This window comes from Plectropomus leopardus, chromosome 10, assembly GCF_008729295.1.
Source record: "Plectropomus leopardus isolate mb chromosome 10, YSFRI_Pleo_2.0, whole genome shotgun sequence".
Taxonomy (NCBI): Eukaryota; Metazoa; Chordata; class Actinopteri; order Perciformes; family Serranidae; genus Plectropomus; species Plectropomus leopardus.
Window position 1 is genome coordinate 24,465,599 of NC_056472.1, and position 21,615 is coordinate 24,487,213.

Sequence of the window (21,615 nt, forward strand, 5' to 3'; positions counted from 1 at the left end):
CAATCGTGTTATGTCGTCCTGTGTGTTGATTTGAAGTAAAGTCACGTCAGGTTTAAGGCAGATCTGATGTTTAATTTAAAGATAAAGAGCCGAAGTGTCGAAGGATTCTCTCGCGTTTGGGCGCTGCCATTTTTGAAATGAAATCTCACCGCGGTAGTCTCGCGATTACACCGCATGCTGATTCCAGATTGGTTGATGCCGAGGTGGGCGGGATCTCCGCTGCGCGTCATCAAATGCTTACAGAGGAGCCACCAATCACAGCAGCGTGTAGTTTCTGGCAGATTTTTTTAACACGGGGGACTTAAAGCTTTCTCTCACTGCGAGATTCATATATTAACTACACAGACTTCACTCGTGCTAATCAAATGTTTACAGTTTCAGCCTGTCACACTGTCACAAAACATACATTTCTTTAATTTGTTCATTTTAAACTGGAAGATAAATGATGAGTGTCGCTGCCTCATGAATTAATGATACTGGTCGATATTTACTCAGGTAATCTAGCTTGTCAGATACAATTTGAAGTAGCTTTACTTGGGTAATTCCATTGGACTACTTTATTTCAGTGGGAAATATTGTACTTACTGCTACAACTGATTTATTTGACATTAATGTAGTCACTTTTTCATGGAGATTTAACTCAGCAGTTATCAAATTTCTGAAAGAAAGTGCAGTCACATAACCTTAAGTTAACCAACAACACTGTAGCTAAGAGCTAAGGCATAGAATGTGTCAAAAAAAATATAGTAGCTACTGTACACCATAATGTAGTATTTCAAAAAAGATTTAAAACGTCATCAGGCATAGTATGCCATAAAAAATGTCATGCATCATAATGCTTTTGGCCACAGCAATCGCCTGTGCAGGGGCATAAAAAGTCATTGTATAGTATACTTTATACATGTCAATTTAAAAAAAAAAAATCATAATATAGTGTGCTATAAAGACTTCAGTATAGTATGCCTAAGCTAAGTTAGCCAGCTGCTGAAAGTATGTTCTGACAGTGCATGTAAATCGTCTCATCAAACACTCGGCTATAAAGTAAATAATGTGTAATTTCCCAAATGTCTAGCTTTCCCTTTGCCATAAATGTAATTGAAGTCAGATGGAAATGAATATAAGTAAATATAAAACCAAGATTTATTGCTGAAAACATAGATATTGAATCAAAAACAACTGTTATGACAGATGTGGAAAAAACCTGACAATTTCTCTCCAATGATTTATAGCTTTATGTACACTTTGTCATAAGTTTTAACACAAAAAGATAAATTATGTAATTTGCTTATGTCATTTCCACATTAAGGCATTTTATATATATTTTATTCATTTATAAAATAGAGGGCATTACTGCACTAGCACTGAAAATACATAATCTTTCCAAGTGACCCCATAGAATAACCGGGCTCAAACTTGGCTCAACAGTTCTGCTAAAGCTGTTTTACCTGAAATGCATCACTATATGATCCCTGGTATACATACTGTATTTCACACCATATACATATATGAACAAAGGTTTAATACTGTGCAAACTGCAACTGCTAACAATCCCTTAGGGCCAGCAGAGGGTCAATTCTGCATGTCTGTGCTTACTGTTATTTTACATAGTCCAAATGTACAATGAAAGTATGATTGGCACCTTTCTGCATACAAATGACACAAAGTGTGTGCTCACTGACATACATGTATTGGGAACATTTTTTACTGTCTCATCTCAAAGCTCGAGCACACAAAGAATGTTCAATAACAACCCCCTTTGATAAATAATATCATACAAGTTATCACACTTTGGGAGCCAGCTTCCCAACATTTTCTCTGTAATTACTGTATATTCAACATTTTGGTTCACTCAACACCTGCATTCCTTCATTGGATGCATTTTTGATAAATAGAGAAATTAAGACCAATATTACAAATGCACTCAAAAGAGTTTTGTAAAGGTTCATACCTGCGAGAGTAGGCTGAGTTCATACAAACAGACCCATCTACAGTGTCCATGGTAACATGAAAGAGAGGCCCACCTCCCTTTAGGCCAAGTCAGGCGTCTTCTTCTTTCTCCCTACCAAGGAAGCTCTTCTTCCTGCAACGCTGTGGGGTCTTACCACTTCCCAGGAATGGGTGTGCCACACTCGTACCACCCTACGTAAGTAACATGCGACTTCCCTCCGATCTCTCCAAAGTGGACAGGTTCCTGTCTCAACGCTCTATAAAACCCTGGTACAAAGACACAGAGGAGGGTATAAGGATCTACATTATATAAGACTTAAAGTGATTTAATATTATTTTTTAACCAAAGTACCTGGCCTGCTCGGTAGCTGGTCAGCTAACATCTGTGTGCCGGTTCGTCCATCCAGAAACGAGTCCACAAATTGACAGTGGTCCTCGCCGTGTCCCGTCTGATCTCCAATATTGTAGAACTTCCCTACAGACAAGACAGAGGAAGTAGGTTGCAAGCTGTGAAAATAAATCTGAGTGCATTGTAAATCTCGATTGTGAGAGTTCATATTAATATGAAATTGGGCTCATCAGGAAATGGTCATGGTGTCTTATAAATACACAGTCCAGGTTATTTTCTTCAGGATACCTAAATTCCTCAAAGTGTTTAGGAAGCTTTTAAATGTTTGCATGGCCAGTGTTTCATTTTATGCTGCTGTGAGTTACTTTGACAGCATTACTCCCAATGATAGGAACAGAACAAACATATTTATCAGTTTTAAAGGAAGAAAAAATGCTCTATTGTGTGTGAGAAAAAAATCACAAAAAATGTCATCATATGCCATAAAAAGTGTCATTAAAAATACATACATAGTGTAGTCTGCCATAAAAAATGTCATTAAAACATCATGGTATACCATAAAATTGTCGTTAAAAATAGACAGATAATAGAGTAATGTGCAATATTAATGTAAATAAACGACATAGTATGCCATAGAGTTTCTGAAAATAAATGTCATAGTAATGTATGACATAAAAAGTCACAGAAAAGAAAACACCATAATAAAGTATGTCATAAAAAAGTCATGAAAAACATTTTAGTATGGTACGCCATGAAAATGTCATGAAAAACATCGTAGTATAATGTGCCATATATTTCATAAAATGTCATAGTATAGCATGCCATAAAAATATCTTTAAAAAGACATAGTACAGTATAATATAAAAAATGTCAATACAGATGTCATAAAATAGTATGTCATAAAAAACATAATGGTTTAGTAGCCATAAAAAATTACATCAAAAACATTATAGTATAGTATGTCATAAAAAATCATTAAAAACATAGTATACCACAAAAAGTCACAATCACAATCACAATTTAAAAAAATCCTTGTATAGTGTGCCATAAAAATGTCACAGTATAGTACGTGATTAAAATGCCATAGTATTATATACCATAAAACATGTCATAGAAAGTGTCATAGAATAACACTTTGTAAAAATGTCATAGGAAACTTTATAGTATAGCATGCCATAAAAATTGTCATAAAAAATCACAAAAAGTCATAGTATAGTATGCTTTTAAAAATGTCATAAAAAAACTGCAAAGTATAATCTGCCACAAAAAGTGTCATAAAAAATAATGTACCGCGAAAAAAACTAGTATACTGTGTATACTTGAAAAATAAATGAATTGTACTTTTCTCTCTAGGTTGAGGCCAAAATTAACCACTAATATAAATGCAAAATGTCAACTGCTATCCAATTAAAACAAGGATGCAAGGACTTCAAAAGTGATTTGCTTTGTTCACATTTGTCTTGGTGAGAAATTACCGTTGAGAGAGTCGCTCAGGTAGATCTTGTATCTCAAGGAGTTGCAGAGCTGGATGCCCACAAACTTTCTGTACCAAGTTCTCTTCACATACTGTTTTCCATTGCATTCAGAGTAATCATCAGATTTGAATGGGAACTGAGTCCAGATGGCATCTTTGCCTGTGAAGAAATCATTAGAGGCTTAAGCATGGTCTTTGTTGTCTGTATGAACAGCACTGATGCTAATAACAGTCTGATAAGAAGAGAAAATTATCATATTCACCTGAAACATGCTCGCTCACTCGTGGATCCGCTGTAAACGTGAGAGAAAGGTGCAATGAATAACGTCATCAAAACGACTCAGATTTAACACAGCGTCCTGAGTAATCTCAAATCATTGTGCTAGACAAACCCAGACTTGTATCAGAGCCTTTTTGGCATAGTATTTACAATATTCAGCCCCAACAGGCTGCACTTTGATTGCATGAGGGCAGGAGGCCAGTTAAGCAAAGCTCTCCCCTCTCTGTGTTGTCATTGTGAGTTTAAAAACACAACATTTGATCAGCTTGGGGCTGTTGTTCAGCTGCTTTAAGCTGCTGCAGATTTATCTTTGTTCAGAGCGCTGTGGTCCAGGTGGATGTTAGAAATGAGCCTTGGAGGACATCTGGTGAGCTGACAAGGCCCTTGAGTCTTAATCAGTCAGACCCCAGTGCAATGTTGAAATCATTAGTCTAATGACTGCTTAATAGCCCGCCTTCAAAGCAATGCTAATGACTGCCTGGTAATTAGAAATGTGTACAGTGGCATTAACATGCAGCTAATTAGTGTCTTCTGTCAGAGCGAATAGATCAGGGTTTATATATAGTGTGACTTTAGTTGATAAGATGGTTTGTAAAACTTGCCTGATTCTGTGCTGAATGACACGGGATCAGTGGAGGGTCCTGCTCCCAGCTCATTCTTTGGTGTTACTGTGAATTCATAACTGAAATAAAACAATAAAAGACATCATCTAAACTTTGAAAAACTTTAATCTGAATTCCTCCCAACCTCAAGAACTGGGGTGCATAATATTTTCATGCCTTTGACAGCTAAAAATGAATGTTCGCAGACACACACACGCGCACGCGCACTCATGCACAGAGCTGATGGTTATTCCACGTGCTGTGTTCAGATGTCCTGGCAGTAGATGGGCCAGAGAAACCCAGCCCAGAGGACAGTTTTTGTGAGCTTTGAGACTCCAGATGCTGAGATCTAATTAAAGACTCAGTGAACCTCTCCACCCAGATTTACTCGGCTTTTGTTTCGATTTGGTCATTTTATATGTACGAAAACAAACAAAGTTCACTGCAAGATGTACAAGTATTCTAAAGATACCTGTAAGAAGCACGCTTACAGCCTTTCAGTGTCATTAAATACTCTTCTCATGATCAGATCTACAGTAAAACTTACTAGTGTAATCCGCCAGCGGTTCAGGCATACAGTATTTGTTAAAGTTACCCCGTGGAGTTTCCTTGTAAACAAACAACTATGACATTCACTCACCAAAAATGCATTTGTGTATCACTGTGGTCTAAAAACATGCCGAATGCATGTCTTCCCTCATAAAACTCACAAAGGCAGTTCTTAAAAATTGAAACCTGCATTGTTTACAATGGATGTATAAACACAGTTCTGACATTATTTCATGGAACTTTCAAAACTTTTCCATGACTTTTAATTAGTAATTCTGTTTTGTTTGTTTTTTGCCAAACTTGCTCTGCTTTTGTAGAACATTTCAGTTTCAAACTCTATTCAAGCAAGGCATTCCTGGAGGAAAAGATGGAACATTGGGAGAAAATTAAGGAACATACGTGATGGTAAACAAAACGTCTCACATTGACGTATACCAGAGCTACGTTAGGTCGTCTGCTACAGAAAAGAAATCTGCTGTTGTGTTATATTACGTGGAAGGTTATGCATGGAGGATTATTTTAACAATTCAATTACACGTAACAACATTCCATGACTTTTCCCCAAAACTTTCAATGATTTTTACTAATTCCATGACATTTGCCGGCCTGGAAAATGAGATTGTGAAATTCCATGGCTTTTCTAGACTTTCCATGACCGTTGGAACCGTGTATAAAGAGAACCACATACAGGTTGGAGGCAGGGCTCAGTTCATTACTATGGAAGTTGCTCACTGGTGCATGAATCCAAAAAAGTTCTGACTTCCCAGGTATAAAATTACCCAGATTATCAGCGTCACTGGGCCCATTGAGCAAGCATACAACAGGCTTTCATGAGCTGAGCTGCTAACTTCTGCCGGCCGAGCTGCTGACTTGATTGGGAAAGGAATGATTTAATCTTGCAGCTCTTCTAGATATCTTATATGTTACCAGACCAAATGGATCAAATCCTGATTGTGAAATTAGTCATTTTGCAGGGTTGTGTTGCTCAAAATATGTATTCACTGATTTACAGAGACCTATTTCCCCAATATATGTCTTACTGCCACCTGGTGATCAGTGAAATAGCATGACACCATTGGCAGGAATATGTGTCACATCACCTGTGTGCATGTGCATTCATTTGCGTCTTCTGGCGCGTACACAACATAAGCAAAACAGGGATCCACTCATAGACAAACTGCTCCTTAGTGCTACTCGACGTCAAAAACTCCACAGGGATCCTTTGAGCAAATGGTTCATGTGGATAATCTTATGTTAATATAAACCTGGTGGTTGTTTCCACACTACACACAGTAAGAGTACCTGACCAACTAGAAGATTTAAGGAAAAAAATTAAGGTAGAAAATCTAATTTTTACATGAATTGTCTAACACAATATTGTTACGTACCTGCTCTCTGGTTTGAGATTCTCCACGGCTGTGTGTGTCTGGTTGGTCGTCAGTACGGACACCTCCTCTCCATTTGGTCCTTTGGTGGTGGACACAACTTCATACTCTGACAAAAGAGACAATATCAGTTTGCTTTTTTAACACGTTTCAGCTGTTAACAGCCGCAAATTACACAACCTCAATTTTTGGAGTTTTACCAAAATAATCTTATGATTTATTGTGAGATATTTTGATGGGAGAGATGTGAGATGTTTCCTTTTAAAGGTTTTTTTGGGGGGAGCTTTTCCATAGTCGTTGTGAGGGTCCCAGGACAGAGCGATGTCATATGATGGAAAGCAGTCTGAGGCAAGTTGTGATTTGTGATAATGGGCTTTATAAATTGAATTGAATTGAATTGAATTGAATTGAATTGAATTGAATTGAATTGAACTGAACTGAACTGAACTGAACTGAACTGAACTGAACTGAACTGAACTGAGTTGAACTGGAGCCAGGATTGAGGTTTGGGGTTATGTTGTGACATTAAAAGGCCTCCACAATTTACCTATTATCACTTTCTAATAATAATATAACAACTTTATATGTCCGCTTTCCTAATGGTTAAGAAATTATCTATTAATTCTTTATATATCCGTAAGTTGCTAATACTAATAAGTTCTTAATAATTTGGATTAAATTTTGGCACCTGTCCAGAAGATAAATGATCGAATGTCATGTTGGATTTTGATAAATTGTTCTGAAGCGGCTGAACATCAACCAAAACCTAGACACTCTCAGTAAAATTCTCTTATTAATGATCAATAAAGCTTTACTAAATTATCATAAAAAGGAGTTTATTATGCTCATTTTCAGGTCAAATTAGTATTTGGGGTTTCTACTAGAACATGTTTACATGCTTTAATGTTCAAACATTGCTTTATTTATTCTTTGTGCTGGAACATTTTCCACTGTAAAAAAATAACCAGTAAAGGCTTCTAAACAAAAATCTTCACAATCAGACATGTTCCAGCAGGAATATGATCTGAAATCTGGGACAAATGTATAACATCAGCAACAAAGTTTACAGGTTTCCCTGACGTTTACAGGTAACTACAGCAGTATATGTAATGTAAATGCTTTACGGAGCAGCATGCCTTGAGCAGATGGCCATATAAAGAAATCTGTCAAGAGCTGATGTGTATTTAGAACAGTCTTACAGTCTGAAGTCTTAGGTTTTTACTCACAGGGATTACTTTTGAATACATTTAGGCCTACCTCATTTTTTTTTTAAATTTTGGGCATGTTTAATATGACCATTCGACACTGTAATATTATTATATGACAGAATAAAAAGAAAAGTTTAATAGGTCCCCTTTAACCATAACTTACCTAGTTACAGCCCTCTGCTGTTAGTTAATATTAACCCTTTATCAAGTGTTTCAAATAAGACAGTGGTTCCATTTGCATCTGTACACCTTTTGTTATGAATGAAGACAAAACATAACTAGGTGAAGATGGAGTTCTCGTCTATAAAAGTGCTCATGTAACAAAACAAAACTAAACTTGAGTTGCAGTCCAAGGACTGCAACTCATTTCATACCCAGAGACCCCAAGGTCTTTAGGACACAGAGCATTGCAGAATGGCTTTACACTCCAGTTTTGTCCCTACTTTTTAAAAAAATATCCAACTTATACTCATATTTATCGTACCTCTGGTTTCATTGTCAGATTTCTGCCAGTCGAGAATGACGAAAGATGGGCAGCCCTCCACAGTAACCACAGTGAGGTTGGAGGGAGGGACGCGGGGAGGACCAGTCACGTTCTGATCACTGCCCTCCTCGTCAGGGAAGTAAGTGAGGGAGGTGGTGATGGAGCACGGCTCATCTGGCTTCTTATCTGTCTTGTAGACCACATGAGGAGCTGTAGATAGGAACAATAAAAATGCCAGTTATTTATTTACCTATTTCCTCTTTTGGTTATTCATGCAATAGTACCGGGTGAGAAAGGTGGTGATTTTAAATGGCCATGATGAAGACTTACCTACAAAGCGCTTCTTGCCCATGATGTCTACCTCTGATGCAGGCACAGGCCTGAATATGGAAGAGTTCTCATTTATGTCAAAGCGGCTGGCTGAAAAGGAAACAGGAGAAATGAGCTAGGGTTAGTTTGATGTGCCAGCAGTCCCTGGCAGCTCTCTCTGTCTTCATTTTTATAGCTTTGGCCCATGTCAAAGACCGGCCAGCCCAGCACCTGCTCTGGCCTACACTAAGGCGCTTAATATTGAAAATGTTCTTTCTTTACCTTACTACTACACACACCTGCAAGCTGCATTGCCAACATCTCCTGATTATTATCACATGCAGGCATCTACTCAGAGTCAAAAAGCTTTTTCAATCACATATATTTTCTCATTTATGGAGGTACTCAATTTTGCCAGAAGGTATGAAAGCAGTAACAATAATGAGTCATAACTTTCCTCCTTAGATACATTAAAAGTTGTGTTGGTCGTACTGTTTACTGCCGGGGCAGAGGTGGTTGTCTGCTGCTGCCTGCGCTCTTGCTTAGGTTTGGCTGTGACCAGAGGGAATGGCTTCAAGATGGACTCCTTGTCTCCCTGTTTGAGGTCCATGGGTTTATCTGAGGACAGAGAGCAGCAGGAGGAGGAGAAGAGATCAGTTCTTCTCCCTCATCATCTGACTCATAGTCACACACAGTTGTGATCCATCTGCTCTGGCCATCCTCACTGAGCAACTCAGTGGCCTTTTCCTGGCTGCTGAAAGATCAGAGATTGCTTGTTGAGTAATATCTCCTGTGCTCTTTAAAGGGGAAAAGGGTCTGCCAGAATACATCTGCTGAGAGCAAAGATGCCCAGATGCTCAGAACCATGCGCGCACACACACACACACACACACACACACGCACGCACGCACGCACACACACACACACACACACACACACAAAAGCTCTGTGCACATAAAGTACACACTTTGTGAGGAAAGGGAGAAAGAAACAAGTGACAGATTGAACACTGTAAAAGTTCATGAAAAAAGCCTTAGCGTCAAGACCATTGAGACAAGCCGTAAAGTTAAGATAAATGCAAACATTGTACATTTCCTGGCAAGCTCACATGAGTTATAAGCACGTCTTTATTTGCAGAGGACAGCTGAAGACAGTGAACTATAACAAAGGGTGCAGAGGCATTGCAGCAGAGACTTACTTGACCTTGTGGAAAAAAGAAATGTGCGGTGGGAATTAAGTTGAATAAATCAGATTCATGTGGTACTAATAAACAAACAAGAGTGCTTTCACGCTAGCAAAAGATGGAGCTTAGCAAGCATCAGTCGGACAACACAACGTGAAATTCAAGATAAACAGATTTTCAGAAAGGAAAAAAGGAAAGTACAAGATTTTCACTGAGCAATCGTGTTAAACAAGTCATTAAATTAATTTAAAAAAAAAATGCTTATTTGTTTCAGGTTCACTGTTAATGTGTGAGCAAGCCTTATGTCTTATGTGTATTCAGATTTTGGCAGTTAAGTTTGAAGAATAGTTCTGCATTTGGGGTAATACGCATATTCGCTTTCTTGCTGAAAGTTAAATGAGATTAAAACCATTCTCTCTGTGATAAATACACAGTAAGTCAATAAAACAAGCAGCCTGTTAGCTTAGCTTAGCACAAAGACTGGCAACAGGGGTAACTGCTAGCATTGCTTTGTCAAAAGGGAACAAAATCTGGCTATCAGCGTCATAAAGATAATTTCTAACCAAACAAAAGAGAAAAAAAAAGTGTAAAACACCAGGTTGTGTCACTATCTATTAGTAAGTGAGTCTTCACTTGTAGTGTGGATTCTGTTACCTCTGGACTCAGAAAAGCTTGCTGCTTCACCTTGTATCCAGTGCGCTAACCTTAACCAGGGAAGTAGGCTATAATTTTTTTCTGTATTCAATGGAGGCCACAGAGAAACATCTGAGAACCACTGGCTTAAAGAAACACTTCACCTCCAAAATTACTATTTATAAATCAATCACTTAACCCGTGTTACTATGAATTCAGGAAGAAACATGCTTTTTCTTGCATGGTGAACGAAGAGTCCAAAATGGGAAAAATCTCAATGAATTGAAGTTAAAGGAGACAAGTTTAACTGATATCAAACCATCTGTTTACAAAGTCTCGCATATTTTGTGCAGTATAATCCAGGTCTCATTTATCGAGTCTTATGCTTAGTACTTCCCAAAAAGACAGATTTTTCCAATGGGGAACTGAACTAAAAGTGATATTTTGCTCTTTTTAAAGCCAGACTCCACTGACAAAAACAGTGATTTTACTGCTGAACACAGTGTTATTACGTGACTTTGGGGAATCCAAACTAACCCTTTAAAACATCAAAGTCACACAATAACATACAAAAACTGATAGAGGCAGTGGTAGACCAGCAGCTCCCATGTTCAGCAAGGTAAAATTACTCTTTTTGTCACTGGACTCTGGCTTTGAGTTCACTTTCCCCTCAATAAGGGCTGTTCTGTTGGGAAGTACTGGGCATATGACTGAAAAAAATGACATGAGTATTATTCTACACAAGTTGGGTGAGAGTTTGTAAACAGATGTTTTGATATAGTTTTGCTGTTGTTAAACTCCGGCCCCTTTAACTCTAATTCACCAAGAATTTTCTTTGTTTCTGGATTCTTTATTCACCCTCACAAAGTCAGTGTAGCACATATTGAGTAATTGACGTACAAGAGGTCATTTGGGGAGTGAAGTATTCCTTTAAGAAGCAGCTGAGGTCAAGCCCTCCCCTTGGCTTGCTGTTCTGTGCATAACTACAGTAAACAGGACAAGGTGCAGCAGTGTTCAGTGCAGCAATCACTGTTGCCCTCACCATGGTCACTGGGTTTCCCCACCAGGTTGAGTCTCTTGTTGGCAGGATTAGCGGGACGCAGGACTGCAGGAACTTGAGGAAAACAAGAGTTCAGATTAAGACTCACATTGAAAAAAAGAACAGGTGGTCGGCACTGAAGAAGAGATAAAAAACTGAAAACAAGTGTTGTTGGTTATTCTAATAGTGCAATAACAATGAAAGAATGTCAAGTTTTTACAAACACAAACATAATATACAAGCAACAATAAAGCACATAAAAGCAAAGCAGATTGCATGTGAAATGCTGAAAATGCAGTTTGTGAAATGCTGCCACAGAGCACTACCATGGTCTATGACTGATGAAAACCATGTCAGTGTTTAATAACCTCGAAACTCTAAACCGGTGCTTTAACCACTCACCCAAAATCCCCAGATGAATAAGTGAGGAATTTAAAAAATCCTCAGTGAATTCTAAATAGGAAAGTAAGGCAGAAGATCCAACAACTTTTTATATTATTTTGACTCAAATCTGCGAAAAATTATTTTGGATCGAATGCTGTTTGACCACCAAATTTTCCACTGAATTCCTGCACCATGGCAAAAACAATGACATAAAGAACAAGCCAAGCTATGAGATGAAGACCAGATCAGTTTCACTCTAATGAACACAAGGAATGAATTGGCTACAGTGAACTGGATAAGTATTCACAAGAAACAGCAAGGCTTTAAGAAAACACCTCAGCTACAGACTGTCAATCTTAACACTGAGGTTCTGAAATGATTTAATGCTATTAAACAAGCGTAATCTCCCTAAATCTTTGTTGTGATATCTCAAGAGGTGGTGGTTGAGCTCTGGGAGGTTTGACACATGAAATTTCCGTTACACGCATCTGAGTTGCACTGAGATAATCCATTTTTAACTGTTGGGATTCATTTTCAGAGCATCCACTCCCTTTGTCATTTTCTTATCTCAGAGATTCATTAACAGTCCCTCTGTTGACAACATTCTGTAACTGTACAACTGAGGCCAAAACACCTCAGAAACATTTCTCTTGGATTCGTTTCCTCCCTTGGAACCGACCTCCCGAGGAGTCGGCATAAATCAGAGATCTTTGGCATCTTACTCCCAAGAGAAGAAAGTTGAGGCTATCAAGACTGAAACAACATCTGCCGACAAGTCTCGTTGATTAACACTGAGAATACATTCTGACTCACACATGGTATAACTGACAACTAATAGCAAACATATGCTCGTACTGACAGTAAAACAACATAGTGATGTGGTCATTTAAATGCCAGTCTCGTGATATACAATTACAATTAGTACATGAGGTGACGGCTGACAGCTCAGAAGAGCGATGTCATGGTTATCTGAGCAGAAAATGAGAACAGGGCCAACCCTATGTAATGTCATAATATCTGATGTCAACAATACTCACAGATCAGCAAAAACATTAAAACCACTGGCTGGTGATGTAAACAACATTAATTATCTTGTCACAATGCAATGTTCTGCTGGAAAACCTTGGGTCCTGACATTCATGCGGATGCCACTTGACACACTCCACCCACCCAAAAATGTTGCAGACCAAGTACCCTTTCTAATGGAAACAGCACTCCCCAATGGCAGTGGAGCCCCAAGAAGGACAGTGCACAATGCCACACCATAAAATCTGCTCAGGAATGGCAGTCAAGGCATCAGACTGGCCACTAAATTCCACAGATCCCAATCTGATCAAGTATTTGTCAGATGTGCCATTACCCAAGATGTATCCCGTATCCACAGTGGGGCTTCCTTGGATCGGACTTGGCTCTGACCTGTCCAGGCATGGACACAGGACCTCTTGGAGGAGTCCTGTGGTGTTTCTCACCAGGGTGCTGGCAGCAGATCCTTTGAGTCCTATATGTTGTGAGGTGGTATACCACCTTATCCCACAAATGCTCGATTAGATTGGGCTCTAGGAAATTTGGAGGCCAGGTCCATGCCTTGAGCTCCTTGTCATGGTCCTTGGGCCATTCATGAGCAGTTTTTGCAATGTTGAATGGTGCATTGTCTCAGTGGGGGCTAACTGCCCTTGGGGAGTGTCATGGCCATGAGGTGGGGTACTTGAACTGTAATGGTGTTTCAGTGGGTTAAGTGGCAACCACATAAATGCCAGGACCAAAACTTTCCCAGCTGAATTGCAATCTAATGATATGGTCAATGTTATTCACTTCACCAGCCAGTGGTTTTAATGTTTTGGCTGATCTTTGTATGTCTACAATATGTCTACTAGGGCTGCAACCAATATTTATTTTCATTGTTAATTAATCTATTTATTCATTGTGGATTATTTTCTTGATAAATCAATTTGTTGTTTGGTCTATAAAATTTGAGAAAATGTCAATCAGTGTTTCCAAAAGTCCAAAATGACATCCTTAAATGTCTAGACATCAGTTTACTGTCATAGAGAAGTAAAGATACCATAAAATATTCACATCTAAGAGGCAGGACTGAGAGAATTTTGATTTTAATGAATTGATGATCAAATTATTTGGCGATGACTTTAATAGTTGACAACTAATTGATAAAGCGTTGCAGCTCTAATGCCTTCAAAGCATATTCAATCTGGTTGGCGCTCTGAAGTTTCTACAGCGCTTGTTTTTGGTCTGCTGTCGCCAAATAAACCCCTCAAAACAGCAGGCGGAGTCTCTGATTTGCCAATGGCTTCAGACTCAGCTCCATGATGTAAAACAGCAGCAGTGGTGTGAGCGCTGGTTTCTGTCAGACAACTTCATCTTCAGGGTGAGAACGTGAAAATAGATGCAATCAAAACACGGGGATTTACGTTCCATCCAGAAAAATATTCCCACTGAAATACAAACCACTGCCTCACATCACTGAGGTTTGTTGCTTTTACAACACGTGCTCACATTTCATGGATGAGAGTCATGGATGGACGCTGTCCATTACACACCTGCAGTCCACTATAAGCAGAGCTTTGAAACAAATCCAAGTTAAGATGCCAATGTGAAATTGAGCTCTATAAAACTGTCAAGGAAACACTCTCATTCACACCAAAAGCAAACTCTGTACCAGCTGTTGTGTACAATATTAAGCTGCAGAGTGCTATGTGGTTAAAGAAGTTAGAATAATATTTTGTTGCGTGCCATTTACATTTTTGGAGTGGGAAGGTGAACTACGTGAAGGTGAAGGCCTAATACTATGTCAAATTTTCACCCCACCCCTTGTTTTCAAGCGCCAACTCGCCCCTTGGAACAGAGGGCTGGTGGTTGAAAACTTCCCCCATTAAATAGGACAGCTTTTCAAGACTCTGATACCTCATCAGTATGCTGGCATTTACACAAACAGATGCAAAGAGTGTTACAGAACATTTTGAATATGCCATCATCTACAGTTGTGATTAAGTGGGCTATAGGCATCGTTTCGCAAATGTCAGGATACTCACATTTCGTCCACAACTAACGTTTAAAGCTATCAACTGATCAAACAACTCATTGAATAAAAAAAGAACTGCCTCAATAATAGGCAACTATGCTCTGTAGCCTAATGTTAACGACCCACGATCCCACCCTGCTAACCTAGACTGATAGCAAACAAGCGCTTACAAGTGCAACAGCTTCGCTGCTGGACTTAAGTCAAATTTTTGGTGTCATTTGCCATCATAGGGGTATGCAATATGGAAATATGCCAAAATGCAGTACTGTTTTGCTCAAATCAGCAGCAATAATGTAACATTAGCTAGCTGGCTACCGAGACATCGGCATACTAGCAGTTTCTTTTGTTGTGCTTGTTTTTAAAGAAAAGAACCATAATACATTGAAACATCATTAATTTTTTTAAAAAAGAGAACATTTTAAGCTGTTGGCTGGCTGTTCACTGTTTAAAGTGTGCTTCTGAAAAGCCGCCGTTGTGAGACTCATGTAGCTGTAACACCCTACCCCTCTATCCCAAGACATCAGCGTGCAAAACAAAAGAGTAAGGGCTTGAGTCAAGGGGTGTATTGAGATTGGACCTTTTAGAAAAGTACAAACAGTCACTATGAGCGTTGTGCTTGGATGTGTGTGCAGGGTGGCAGGCAAAATTATTTTCTGTAGAGTTGCTTCCAGAGAGCCATGTGACTCCTTGAAGACCTCTGAAACTGCCAAAGTTTCCAGAAATAACACGCACCAGCTGTGACATGGGACTGAAGCACAACCTCTCTTCACTACTCCAAACAACAAGGAGTGAGCGTAGCATTGTTATTAATGCATGCGGTCCAGACATGGTTTGCATTACTACTTGAAGTGGATTCAATTACTCTAATTAACTGAGCCTGCCTGGCAGAATGGAAACAATGTGATTGACCTAAAAAAGGACAAACCACATTCACCTTTCTCAACAAGCAGGCTAAAGCTATTCTCAAACTAATCTGAACCAGTTCCGGATTTCAGGTCCATATGTATGGTAGACTAAACAATGTGGAAAGGACAGGTATATGCCAAAATTAGAATTATATATGGCTTCAGTCTCAGTCAAGTATAAGCCACCCGGACTATTGGACAACACAGACCATGACCAGACACAAAACATCACACTGACAGACAAAGCATGAGAGGATTGTGACAAAAGCACTGTGTGGGACATGACATGACAGCGCCTCTTAGGTTAGTGAGCGAGTGACGCTGAAAGGTGATTATCTTGGTTTGTCTTTACCAGGTTTTTCTTTGGACCACACCACAGGTTTAGGAAGAGCATTGCCCCTATGATGCGCCCCATCGGCTGTTGAAGGGAGAAAAAGGTCTGTTATAAGATGTTTTCTGTCACCATGACAAACAAATACCAAATAAAAAGAAAGAAAAATGCTTTTTTAAAGCTGAAGACTTGTTTGTGTCTTCAACCTGGTTTTACAGATGTTGTGGATACACAAATTGAAATGCCATGACTTTGAAACATAAATTCTATCCTTTGACAGTTCTCACTCTATTCCTCTATAACTCTTTGGGGAGTGTGTGGGTGTGTTTGAGAGAGGAAGAGATTGGGAGAGAGAAAGAGAAACTGGCTGCAGCGGCTGTACTGTCTGCACAGTGCTTGGCTTGGCATGGTTGGTGTAAAATGTGGTGTGTCCTGGCCAGTGCTGTGGCCAGACTTCCCACCCGTCCAGCAAGAGGGAACGTAAATCATGTTAACGATCGTGACCCCAGAGACGCCACTGATGCTCGTGGTAAAACTGTGAAATACACACCGAGCACATGTGGCAGAGCGTGGAGAACATATGGACTGTGGAAAGGAGGTGAGGCACAAGAGTGAACGGGAAAGGGAGAAAGGCACAAGCATCCAAATGTCTATCGTGTACATTCAAAGAAAGATCATGTGCTAAATCAGGAGTTTGTTTGTCTTCTTCAGCAGCTGCAGACGAGAGCATGAAAGAGTGCTGACAGGAGAGGATAACCTGAGGTAGCAACTTGGTAAGAGGGAGTGAGAGGAAGGGAAGTGAATTCTCCATTACCCCCAGGTGTGCTGGAGCTTTGAGAGGTGAATGTCTTGGATGGAGAAATTGGTCTGCCACTATTACGAGTAGTATGAGGAGGAACCCGGGTGCGGGGCAGCGTGGTGTTTCTTCCTACTGGAGTTACTGAAGAGCTAATGGGAGAACGAGGAGCTTCAGGAACTGATGGCCTGAGGACGCCAGTACCTAGATGAGCAGAAAAGCAATTGTGGAGGTTAGGGATGATCCACTTCCGACAGCTTTACCTAGATGGAATAAATGATAGGGCACATCAGTGAAGAAGAATGTAGAAGAGTGGACAATGAATGAAACGACAGAAAGACATAAACAACAGAGAGACATAAACGACATCGAAAGCCAGCCAGAGTGCTCTGGTTGTGAGTGGGCGGGGGTGAGGTGAGTGTGCTGGGCTGAAAATGGAAGCACACATGAAGGCGGGAGTAATGATGGGGTGTGTAGGGTGGTGAGATGGAGATGGAGATGGGGAAGCAGTGACATCATCCAATGGTTTGAAGTACGACTGAAAGCACTGGGTTTCCACGTGACTTGACAAAAGCAGACATGGTAATGGGACACACTTGTCATGGTGTTTACCCTGATTGTAACTACCAGCCTTCTCTGTAGCCAGGGCAGGTCTTGGTAGAGGCTTGCCCTCTTCTGGTGGACTAGGAGCTGTATGAGAGAAAACTCACTATTTATCTAAGATAACGTATAGGTGTGTATTTTTTTACTTTTAAAGGGGGCATAATGGAGATAATGGACAAGTAGATTTAGATGTTGGTAAAAGGAAGTTGTCATCATGATATCCATGAAGAGTAACGTCTTTCATGCAGTCATACAATGCTGAACTTTGACCAGGTCCATTCAGATGGTACATGTGTAAACGGACTGTCTTTTTAAACGCGTTTCCACCAAATACTTTCGGTATACCTGTAACCTTTATGGACATGTACCTAACCTCTAGATCTGTTTGGCATTTCCACCACAGACAGTACTCGAACATGTGGGCCGGATTGTTACAGGATAGTATTGACAGCATCACTATGTCCATCTCTCGCTAAATTTCATCTTCACAGGAAATGCAGAGGAACATCTGCACCTGGTTGATTGTTCGAGTGGGGTTGCACCCGACATTTTCAGAACAAAAAAGAACTACTTGAAATGTTAAGAGTCTTGGTTGCAATAAATGGGATATTTAAAAGTAGCAGGTTTGTGCATTAATAAATAATAATAATAATACATTTTATTTATAGAGTGCTTATAGAGCAAGTCCTTGTAAAGCAAAAGTGATGCTTTTCTCTTGACCAATCATCAGACTGCAGTATTTCTAGCTCAAACTTTTGGTATTGGATTAGCATTCTAAATGTGCGAGGTATCTCTGAGGGGTGCCCAAAAAACAGGAGGGAACAGAGCAATTTTATTGGTACAATCCAAAACTTGGACATTGGAAACACAAAATAACTCGTCTATTCTGTAACAAACTAAACTGAACTGGACTGCTTAGTAAAAACGAGGCTTTTGCTTTGCCAAGTGATGGTTTTATAAAAGCAAAATCTATTGCAAAGATAGACTTTTGACAACTCAACAAGATCATAATCAACTTTATTAACCAGATTTCCGCAATACCAACATCTATTTGGTTTACCTTAAAAACTTCATAGAAACAGAAAACTAATATTTGATTCAATATGCCCCTTTTAAAATGTAATTTTAGATAAGGTCTTAATACTTGATTGCTGATGGCAAAAAGAAGGGTCTTTACCCGTGGATACTGCCTGCCTTAGGGTGACCTTGGGAGGATCAGAGTAGGTCCTGGTCTGAGGCTGCAGCCCAGGTTGCGGTTGAGGCTTGGGGAGAAGGGCAAGCGGGGACTGAGTCTGGGCATTTTGTGAAGGTTGGGGTTGGGGAATGGATTGAGAATTTAATTCAGGTTGGGCCTGGGTTTTGGGGTGAGTTTCTTGTTGGTCCCTTGTTCGGGGCTTTTGTTGATGCTGTTTTTTTGGTTGAGGTGGTTGCTGAGGCTTTGGCTGTTTTTTTGGTTGAAATGGTGGTTGGGGCTTGGGTTGTCTCTTTGGTGGAAGCAGGGTTTTGGGCTTAGGTTGAGGCTGTGTTTTGGGCTTGGCTTGACTCTTTGGTTGAGGCCGTGTTTTGGGCTTGGGTTGGCTCTTTGGTTGAGGCTGTGTTTTGGACTCTGGTTGGAAAAAAATCTCTGGTTCAGGTGTTGGCTGGGCCTTAGCCAGTTGCTTGGTGGTAAGTTGAGGTTCTGGGTTGGTTTTTGGTGGAAGCTGTGGCTGGGGCTGTGGGATGGTCTTTGGTTGAGGTTGTGTTTGGGTTTGTAGCTGAGTTGTAGATTGAAATTGTGGTTTAGGCTGTGTGTTGGTCTTTGGTTGAGGTTGTGTTTGGGCTTGTGGCTGAGTTGTAGATCGAATTTGTGGTTGAGGTTGTGGTCCAATGTGAATCTTTGGTAGTACTTGTTGGGTCTGAGGTATATGATGAAGTGTTGGCTGAGGTGTTTGAGGGTGTGCCACAGGTGTGGGCTGGGGAGGTGTTTGAAGGTGAGACTGGCTCTGAGTCTTTGGATGCGGTTGTGTTTGAGTTTGGGCCTGATGTTTTGGCTGGAGGGTAGGTTGAGGTTGTGGTTCAGCCTGGAGCTGGGTTGTGGTTTGAGGTTGTGATTGGGAATGTGGCTTTGACCATGTTTGTGACTGAGGTGGGGTCTGGATTTTGAGCTTAGGTGTTGATTGGGGTTGGGTTGGAATTTTGGGCTGGGATGTTGGTTGGGGCTTGGTCTGGAATATGGGCTTGGATGTTAGTTGAGGTTGTGGTTGGGTCTGAAATTTGGGCTTGGATGTTGGTTGTGGTTGTGGTTGGGTCTGGAATATGGGCTTGGATGTTGTTTGGGGTTGTAGTTTGGTCCTGAATACGGGTTTGGATGTTGTTTGGGGTTGTGGTTTGGTCCCGAACATGGGCTTGGATGTTGTTTGGGGTTGTGGTTTGGTCTGGAATACTGGTTTGGATGTTGTTTGGGGTTGTAGTTTGGTCCTGAATACGGGTTTGAATGTTGTTTGGGGTTGTGGTTTGGTCTGGAATATGGGCTTGGATGTTGTTTCGGGTTGTGGTTTGGTCTGGAATACAGGCTTGGATGTTAGTTGGGGTTGTGGTTCTGTCTGGAATATGGGCTTGGATGTTGTTTCGGGTTGTGGTTTGGTCTTGTAGGTGGGCTTGGATGTTGTTTCGGGTTGTGGTTTGGTCTTGTAGGTGGGCTTGGATGTTGTTTCGGGTTGTGGTTTGGTCTGGAATACAGGCTTGGATGTTAGTTGAGGTTGCGGTTGGGTCTGGAATAGGGGCTTGGATGTTGTTCTGGGTTGTGGTTTGGTCTTGTAGATGGGCTTGGATGTAGTTTCAGGTTGTGGTTTGGTCTGGAATACAGGCTTGGATGTTAGTTGGGGTTGTGGTTGAGTCTGGAATAGGGGCTGGGATGTTGGTTGGGGTTGGGGTTGGGGTTTGGGTTGGGGTTGGGGTTGGGGTTTGGGTTGCGATTTGGGTTGGGGTTGTGGTCGGAAAAAGGGTTTTGGTTGAGGCTGAGGTTGAGGTTTTTTGGTTTGGGGCTTTGGTTGTTGAGGTGGCAGATACTGAGGCTGGAGCTGGGGGTTTGGTTGAGGTTGTGCATGAGGTTGGGTGACCAACACAGATGCTGTGGTGGTCGTAATACATGGTGGAGGTGGGTGTTTGGGAGCTATAGGGGGCTCCATGAAAGGAGTCAAGACAGATCTTGAGCGGTCTCCTCCTCCTGGGTTGTGTGAGAGAGAAAAAATATGGCCATGAAGCCACAGTGCTGTGCTGTAAAATATAATTTCATATATGATATTGTGTAGGAAAGATTATTTTTACAAATTGAAGTAAAAAATGTTATTTCATTGTCCAGAAAACTATGAAAGCAAGACATTAAGGCATAAAGTTAGGGTACAGCTGACATTTAGATCAGTAGAAGTGCCAGTAGCTACTGGCCTGAGAACTCACAGTGCTAATCTTGGACTAAAGCACAAGTTACACAATACCTTCTACTTTGCACATGTCTGATAGAGGGGGTCCAATATCAAAGGCAAAGAGACCATATGGAGGTATTTGAAATGTAACAGCCGTTTTACTACAGACAGACTCAGCTATCAAGGCCAGGATGCCTGTGAGCGACAACCATCCAAATCCATTGGCTCTGCCTCCAAGAGTCTATGACACATGAGGGTTTAATAGTTGCTGACTGATTACTTGCTTTGAGATTTTGATGGACCATTCTAAACTGATTGTTCAGTCTGATGAGATGTTCACCTCAGTGACAGAGAATGAGAGAGAAAAAGAAGGGAAGTCAACAAAATAAGAAAGAGAGGGCTTGAAAAAAAAAAACAGCAGGAAGGCAAGGAAAGCAAATGATAACATTGAATTCCTGGCCTTTAGTACTCAACTTTATGGCAGCGTAATGTTTAAAATACTTCTGTTTTGGGGGGATTGTTGGCTAATGCAATGGAATTAACCAACCAACCAAGAACAGGGAACATTGGTCAAATGACTATTTCCTGGAACTGCCTCCAGTATATCTAAAAGAAATGGAAAATACAGTCTCAACACAGGGACTGGATCCTCCAAATCAACCCATGAATACTACATTGAATAACTGACTGGTGCAAATGGATTGTTGGATAATAGG

The 21,615-nt window shown here is 40.4% G+C and overlaps 1 protein-coding gene across 4 annotated transcripts in view; it reads right to left on the reverse strand.

Moving 5' to 3' along the window:
* Positions 1-1,118: 1,118 nt before the first annotated feature.
* LOC121949195 (target of Nesh-SH3) overlaps positions 1,119-21,615 on the reverse strand; it is a 39,186-nt gene continuing 18,689 nt past the window's right edge. For 2 of the 4 annotated variants that reach the window (XM_042494818.1, XM_042494817.1), the window contains 14 exons: positions 18,676-20,703; positions 17,508-17,585; positions 16,914-17,099; positions 16,121-16,186; positions 11,446-11,517; positions 9,080-9,205; positions 8,609-8,698; positions 8,279-8,488; positions 6,590-6,695; positions 4,653-4,732; positions 4,034-4,063; positions 3,772-3,930; positions 2,300-2,422; positions 1,119-2,214 (listed from right to left, as the gene is read on the reverse strand). In XM_042494818.1, coding sequence (XP_042350752.1) covers positions 2,099-2,214; positions 2,300-2,422; positions 3,772-3,930; positions 4,034-4,063; positions 4,653-4,732; positions 6,590-6,695; positions 8,279-8,488; positions 8,609-8,698; positions 9,080-9,205; positions 11,446-11,517; positions 16,121-16,186; positions 16,914-17,099; positions 17,508-17,585; positions 18,676-20,703 — 3,470 coding nt within the window. In that variant the 3' untranslated portion in view covers positions 1,119-2,098. The remainder of the gene's footprint in view (positions 2,215-2,299; positions 2,423-3,771; positions 3,931-4,033; positions 4,064-4,652; positions 4,733-6,589; positions 6,696-8,278; positions 8,489-8,608; positions 8,699-9,079; positions 9,206-11,445; positions 11,518-16,120; positions 16,187-16,913; positions 17,100-17,507; positions 17,586-18,675; positions 20,704-21,615) is intronic. The other 2 variants (XM_042494820.1, XM_042494819.1) reach the window with 1 other exon arrangement.